This window comes from Chlorocebus sabaeus, chromosome 6 (assembly GCF_047675955.1).
Source record: "Chlorocebus sabaeus isolate Y175 chromosome 6, mChlSab1.0.hap1, whole genome shotgun sequence".
NCBI classification, from domain to species: domain Eukaryota; kingdom Metazoa; phylum Chordata; class Mammalia; order Primates; family Cercopithecidae; genus Chlorocebus; species Chlorocebus sabaeus.
The window spans coordinates 26,388,832-26,396,624 of record NC_132909.1 but is presented as its reverse complement, the minus strand read 5'-3'; the positions used below and the strand labels follow the sequence as shown (position 1 = coordinate 26,396,624).

General features: G+C 43.4%; 1 protein-coding gene across 4 annotated transcripts in view; it reads left to right on the top strand.

The window, feature by feature from the left end:
- Positions 1-40: 40 nt before the first annotated feature.
- The window catches only part of DPY19L3 (dpy-19 like C-mannosyltransferase 3), an 80,414-nt gene continuing 72,661 nt past the window's right edge, over positions 41-7,793 (top strand). For 2 of the 4 annotated variants that reach the window (XM_007996202.3, XM_007996197.3), the window contains exons 1-3: positions 214-548; positions 2,494-2,633; positions 5,530-5,663. In XM_007996202.3, coding sequence (XP_007994393.3) covers positions 2,531-2,633; positions 5,530-5,663 — 237 coding nt within the window. In that variant the 5' untranslated portion in view covers positions 214-548; positions 2,494-2,530. Of the gene's footprint in view, positions 182-210; positions 549-2,493; positions 2,634-5,529; positions 5,664-7,793 lie in introns of those variants that run through there. The other 2 variants (XM_007996198.3, XM_073016675.1) reach the window with 2 other exon arrangements.

The window sequence follows — 7,793 nt, the reverse complement described above, 5'->3', positions numbered from 1 at the left end:
CGCGCCCCCTCCCCGGGGCTGTCGACGCCCCCCAGCCCCTCATTTCCACAAAGCTCAGCGGCGGCTCTGCCCTCCTTGTCCCCGCGGCGCGCTGCGGCCCGTGGCGCTGCCCCGCTCCCGCCTAGCCCAGTCAGCCTCCTTCCCCTCCCGGAGCCGCGCGTGAGGACCGCTGAGACCGCAGGTCTGTGGCGGCGCGCGGGGACGCGCGGGGGAGGGTCCCCCGAGAGGGCGGGCGGCCGCCGGCGGAACACACGGCTACAGCCTAGAGCCCCTCAGGCCGCACCGCCCCGCCGCGTGGCGCATTCGGGGGGCGCGGCCGCGGCGTCTGGGCGTCGGGAGGGGCGGAGCGCGGAAGTGTCAGCCGGGACGCGGGCCGGGCTGGACTCGGGAGGGACCAAGTTTGCGGAGCGACTTCTACGCGACGGCCGTGCGGCCAGGCAGGGCCTGGGCTGCGACCCCCAGGGCCGCTTGCCCGAACTTCCCGGCTGCCCCTGTCCTGGGAGATCTACCTGATGGGGACGCCAGGTGTGCAGGGGCGTGGCGCGTAGGTAAGCGGACCCGGTGCCTGCCTCACCCAGGGGATGCTCACTAGAGCGCTAGGCTTTTTAATTTTTTTTTTTAGAGACGGGGATCTCGCTTTCTGGCCCAGGCTGGAGTGCAGTGGCGCGATCACGGCTCACTGCAACATCGAATTCCTGGGCTCAAGCGATTCACCTCAGCCTCTGGAATAGCTGGGACCACAAGCATGCACCACCGCACCCGCCTAATTATTTTATTTTATTTTTTTATTTTTATTTTTATTTTAATTTTATTTATTGTATAGATAGGGTCTCGCTCTGTTGCCCAGGCTGGTCTCAAACTCTTGGTCAGAAGTGATCCTCCTGCCTCAACCTCCCAAAGCGCTGGAATTACATGAGCCGCCTCGCTCGGCCAGCACTAGTCGTCCTTATTAATAAAGAATCGAGTCTGGTCCCTTTTCGGTCGCTTAGGATGGCATTCCTTTTGATCTGATGGAGGAACTTTTTGTTTCATAGTTCATGGGACTATTGCAGTGCCTGACACATAATTGGTACTTAAATATGTGTTGGTTTTCTGCCTTACTATATCAGAATATATGAATTGTTTTAAAAAGCCCTTTCCCACTTAGAGAGGACTCTAGGATGAGGTCACGTGGGGGATAAGCCCATCTGTGGCTGTAGGACTTTGTTAAACACTCTCTCTGTTCCAGGTTCTCCATTTCCAGTGCTTGAAAGCGCAGTACTTAAATCTGGCTTCCTGCTTTTTTATTTTTTATTTTTGGTATGAATGAGTACATGAATTGTATAATGTTAGTTGGTTTGTTCTGCAGAGCAAGTTACCCTTAGGAATTAATAAACTGTGGAAACAATCATGTCAGGCTACTAGTCACATTTGAGAAATAATTAGTAAGAGGCTGTTCATTATTCAGAGGAGTGAAGCAAGATGTTCTGGAGGACTGGAACCCGCTTACTCACTGCCACCACTCCCCCGCCTCCCACTTACTGCTGCCAAACCAGGCTCCTGCTCCCCGCGGTTACTCCCACCGACGCTCCCTGGGATGGCAGCTGCCCTGATTGGCACACCCCCGCAGTCATCACCACTGAGGCATATTCCTGAAGCTGCCAGTGTGAATTGTTTTATAGAACACTGGTGTTAAAATTCAGGTACCTGAGACAAAACAATATTTTAGTTCTTCAAAATCCGGTTGTCAACACATTTACTATGGAGTATCTCCCACGTGGCCACTTCTGTGGGAGGTACTGAAGACCTACTACCGCCTATGGAAGTAGAAAATAATATACAACTGTGTAATTACGTGACGCATTGCATGGTAACTGCTATGGCTCAGGGAGGGAGAAGATCAGCCGGAACTGGAATGTCCCAAGATGTTCTGGAAGAACAGTGTCGTGTGTGTGTGTTGCTCACCTGTATTCCTGACTCCTGGCAGGGCCTGCTGTAGAGCACATGCTTCATGAATAAATATGATTGAGTCAAATAAATATTTATGTTTTGAGTGTAGCTTTGAAGGCCAGCAACGATTTAGATGGCAAGATCGAGGGCAGGCTGGGCAGAATGGCTCATGCATGTAATCCTACAACTTTGGGAGGCCAGGGCGGGGAGGATCACATGAGGCCAGGAGTTCACTACCAGCCTGGGCAAGATAGGAAGACCCCATCTTTACAAAAAATAATTAGCCTGGTGTGGTAGCACATTCCTGTAGCCCAGATACTTGGGAGGCTGAGTTGGGAGGATCACCTGAGCCTGGGGAAGTAGAGGCTCCAGTGAGCCATGATGATGCCACCGCACTCCAGCCTTGGTCACAGTGAGACCCTGTCTTAGGGGGAAGAAAAAAAAAGATGGGAGGGCATGCGAATCGAGGGAAAATGGCATTAGTAAAGGCATTTCAGCCTGGATGAGCACGGGGTGTGTTGGGGAGAAGGTACTGACGTTGATGGCCTGTTTATTTCTGTGTAGAAGTGATTGGGAGAACAATGCATGAAGGTCTGACATCATGATGTCCATTCGGCAAAGAAGAGAAATAAGAGCCACAGAAGTTTCTGAAGACTTTCCAGCCCAAGAAGAAAATGTGAAGTTGGAAAATAAATTGCCATCTGGTAGGTGATTTAAACTAAAGCAGCGATTTGGGTTGCTTTTATTTCTGCATATTAAAATGTCACTCTCCAATAGGATAAAAATTTGTTGGGACCTGACAATTAAAACTTGTTCTAGTACCCTGATGTTCTAATTGCAATTTGATTAGATTGATTTTACAGTTATGATTTAACAAAAGATGAAAGAACTTTGATTCGAAGCATTCGTCAGCTGTCTGTTCATTAACTTATGGTTCTTCCAATCTCATCCTTTGGCTCTCTAGAGTAGTGGTCCCCCATCCACACCCCAGAGTTTAGTCTATCTCTAATTTTTGTGGTCGTGTGTACTGTTCACACCAGGCAGCCTTACCTTGGGTGAGTTTCTCATTTCATGAAAATAGTGAACGGTGGATCAACATTTTTTTAAATCCCTTGTAATTTAGTCAAATACCTGAAGTTTTCTTTTGCTTTTTTTTTTTTTTCTTTTATTGGTGGGAAAAATAATCAGAACTCGGTCAGTTGTTTGTATAATGGTAAAGCTTGCTAAGTGATGCATCAGATAGCATTAACTTCTGTCTTCCTGAGTAGGTTTTATAACTAAAGCATGGTCAGGATTTTAAAAGTTAACATGAAAATCTTCATACCCATTAACCATTTTGGATATCTGACAGAATTTACATTATTTACAGCCATGTTAATTCTTACCAGCCAGGCTAGTAAAGCAGTTCAGGGAAACAGTTTAACAAAAGTGATTTGTAATGGGAGGTCATGCCACCTGGCTCAGCCATTAGCAAGTAATCAATGCATTTTGGATAATAGTACTTTCTGAACACCTTAAACACTGCAAAGAAAGAAAAATACACTCCCATCCTGAAACTAACACCAGTGACATTGTCTTGCTGTCTAAATGTCATATTCTGCATATGTATACCCATAGACATTCATATACAGTTTTGCAAAATTGGGATCCACATGCTGTTTTGTAGCTTGCTATTTTTCTCTTATTATGTTATGAACATGTCATAAGCCAGTTAACGTATTTTTGAAATATCCATGTAAAGTATTTTTATAGCTGCCACTGTAGAAGTGAAAGGTTTTCTTACCATTTGCTAATACAGACAGAACTGTGATCAGTGTCCTTGTGGCCATATGTTTGTTTAAAACTTTATTTCCTTGGGGCATATCTTAGTCCATTTCTGTTGCCATAAAGGAATATTTGAGGCTGGGTGATTTATAAAGAAAAGAGGTTTATTTGCCTCAGTGTTCTGCAGACTGTACGGGAGCATGGCACCAGCACTGGCCTCTAGTGAGACCTCAGGAAGCTTCCAATCATGGTGGAAGGCCTAGGGGAGCCAGTGTGTAGAGATCACATGACCAGAGTAGAAGTAATTTCCGGGGAATACAGGGTGTCAGGCTCTTTTTTAACCAACCAGCTCCCCTAGGACTAACAGAATGAGAACTCGAGAACTCAGTACTGCTAGAATCTCACCAGGCCATTTATGAGGGATCTGGTTCCATCACCACACCACCTCCCATTAGGCCCCATCTCCAACATTGGGAATCATATTTCATCATGAGATTTGGAGGGCCAAATAGTCAAACCATAGCAGGGTACATGCCTAGATTTGGAATTACTGGCCAAATGGGATGCTCATTTTTGTGGCTTTTACTCACTGCTGCCATGTTGCATTCCAGAGAGGCACCAATTTATTCTTCTAGCAGCAGTGTTTGAAGATGTCTATTTTTTATACCCTTACCAAAACAGAGTATTCGCATTTTGAAAGCTGTCAAATTGGCCAAGATTTTTAGAAGTATAACTCACAGTTTTGATTTGCAGTTCTTTAACATTAATGAATTTGAACATCTTCAGTCTGTTATTATTGGCCACTTTTTTCTATTGTACATTGCCTGTTCATGTCCTTTATCTTTTTCCTACTGCAGTATTCATCTTGACAGGACAATAAATTGTCCTGAAATAAAATAAATTGTCCTGAAAGTATTCATCTTATATTAAGGGTATTTAAGCTTTCTTGTATGTGGTATCCATATTTTTCCTAGTTTATATATCCTTTAACTTGAGTTATGTTGGATTATTTATTCTGTGGGTTTTTTCCCGCCAGAGCATTCCTGCAAAACCTGTGGGTTTTAAAAAAAGTTTTAGGTAATCGGCCAGGCGCAGTGGCTCTTGCCTATAATCCCAGCACTTCGGGAGCCCAAGGCGGGTGGATCACTTGAAGTCAGGAGTTCAAGACCAGCCTGGCCAACATGGTGAAACCCTGTATCTACTAAAAATACAAAAATTAGCCAGGCATAGTGGTGTGTGCCTGTAGTCCCAGCTACTCAGGAGACTGAGGTGGGAGAATTGCTTGAACCTAGGAGGCAGAGGTTGTAGTGAACCGAGATTGCTGATTGCTCCACTGCATTCCATCTTGGGCAACAGAGCAAGATCCTGTCTCAAAAAAAAAAAAAAAAAAAAAAAAAAATTTTTTTTTAGGTAATTAAGTGTTTAAAATAGCTTTTAAAGAATAAACCACCGGTTGTACCTAGATCATCTAAAAGATTGATTGCGTCCTAGGCATGTAACACATTTAGTCATCCGTTTAACAGACTTCATAGTTAAATTATGGTGGTTAAAGTGTGCCAGACAGAGGTCCTCAGTATTAAAAATGAATAAGATATTTGTCTTCAAGAAGCTCACACTGTAGTTGGCAGAACGGACACATGAACAGTTGGATATGGGGCAAAAGTTGTAATAGAATAAAACAGGTCTGTGGAGTCAGAAAGGACCCTCTGTTGGAGACAGGAAAAGCTTTCCCAGTGACAGGCAGCTAGACTTAGCTTACTTGGTAATCAAAGTAGAACTATTACATTCTAATTTTTTTGCTAACTTAGTTATTTATCTGTTCCATTTTTCCAAAAGGTTGTACCAGTAGAAGATTATGGAAGATTTTGTCATTGACAATTGGTGGAACCATTGCCCTTTGCATTGGACTTCTGACGTCTGTCTACCTTGCCACATTACATGAAAATGATTTATGGTTTTCTAATATTAAGGTATGGAGTTTCTTTGACCATTGTATGATTCACTCAGTGGGGTCTCCAATAGTAAGCCATGTGGATGAATGACCAAGGCAACACAGTTTTGCCATAAAGAATCCAATCTCTAGAAAGGTTGAACTATAGAGTGAAAAGATTTTTGTGTTTATTATTTTAAAATAACATATCAGAATCTTTTAAAAAATATTTATTTATTTTTTTGAGATGGAGTCTCACTCTGTCACCCAGGCTGGAGTGCAGTGACACAATCTTGGCTCACTGCAACCTCTGCCTCCCAGGTTCAGGTGATTCTTTTGGCTTAGCCTCCCGAGTAGCTGGGACTATAGGTGTGCGTCACCACACCCAGCTAATTTTTGTATTTTTACTAGAGACGGGGTTTCACCATGTTGGCCAGGCTGGTCTCGAACTCCTGACCTTGTGATCTGCCTGCCTCTGCTTCCCAGCATGCTGGGATTACAGATATGAGCCACCACGCCCAACCAGAATCTTTATTTTTAATTTTTTGAGATAGGTTATTGCTTTGTCACCCAGGCTAGAATGCAGTGGTGCAAACATGGCTCACTGCAGCCTGAGCCTCCTGGGCTCAAGCGAGTATCCTGCCATTGCTTCCTGTGTTGCTGGGACCACAGGCATGTACCACCTCGCCAAGCTAATTTTTTTATTTTTTTGTAGAGACAGGGTCTCACTTTGTTGCCCATGCTGGTCTCAAACTCCTGGGCTCAAGTGATCCTACTGCCTTGGTATTCCAAAATATGAGAATGAGCGACAGCACCCAGCCCAGGATTTTTCTAATCAAATGAGTTTTTTCTTTTTCATTAAATTATTCCATTTATTTAGCAGTTATTCTAAATTAGTATTTTTCAAGTTATAGATTGTGAAATTAGTGCAGTAGGTCATGAGTAACATTTTTCTTAATGAAATCAAAAAGAAGAGAATACTATCACATCTAGTAGAGTTGAGGATTGTTTTGTGAAACTTTTAATTGTGTATATATATATGTGTGCACAAACTGGGTCACAGTATATAAGGTACTTCTCTTTTTTTTCTTGTTGGCTACAACAGGAAAAAAACCAACCAACAAACAAACAAAAAAACGAAAAAGAAATCAGAAAGCCACTGCTTTAAATCATGAGCTCCACAGAGGGTCCTCAGCATGTTCATGCCTATCTAATACTTTGTGCAAGTGGTTTTGCAGGGCATAGGGCGATGGGGAACCTATGATATTTCCAGGGAAAGGAGCAGTAATTTTAATCCAATTTGCAAGGGGGTCAGCCGGGCATCACGCCTGTAATATCAGCACTTTGGGAGGTTGAGGTGGGTGGATCACTTGAAGTCAGGAGTTCAAGACCAGCCTGGCCACATGGTGAAACCCCATCTTTACTAATGAGCCAGGCATGATGACATGCACCTGTAATCTCAGCTACTCGGGAGGCTGAGGCACAAGAATCACTTGAACTCGAGAGGAAGAGGTTGCGGTGAGCCAAGGTCACACCACTGCACTCCAACCTGGGCAACAGAGTGAAACTCTGTCTCAAAAAAAAAAAAAAAAAGTTGGGAGGGTGGTCTGTGACTCTTTAAACACGTTTCCTTGTTTTCTTTCTCTCTCTCTTTTTCAGCATTTCTAGAACTCCTCTTGGCATTGTTTTCAGAACTCATATATAACTTACATGTGGAAATTTACATCCAAATATACCTTATTTTTAAATCTAATATGTCATGCTCTTAAACTGTGGTGTCTGATGATTAGTTGCTTGTAAAGGTAAACAAACACCATCAAAGCCAAAGATGTATATCTGTAAGAAAGTTCAAAAGAAGTGACTGATGTAGGATCTAAAGACATTTTCCAAAGAAAGTTTTCCAAAACATTTTGGGCTTTGGTTCTCTTACTGGAATGAGCCTCCAAAGGAGATTGCTTTGATGAGAAATCTAGTTCATAAGAATAACTTCTAGTGTGTTTATTTTTAAACCTGCTGTGTTACTTTATGGGAACAGTATATATATCTTTATACAAATTATCATAGTACCAAAGAATAATTCTTATCCTTCAGTGACAGTAGGTAGGTCTTGTCAGAAGAATTTTACCCGTTTATCTATCTTTTTTTGGGAGGAGCTGGGGCGGACAGGGTC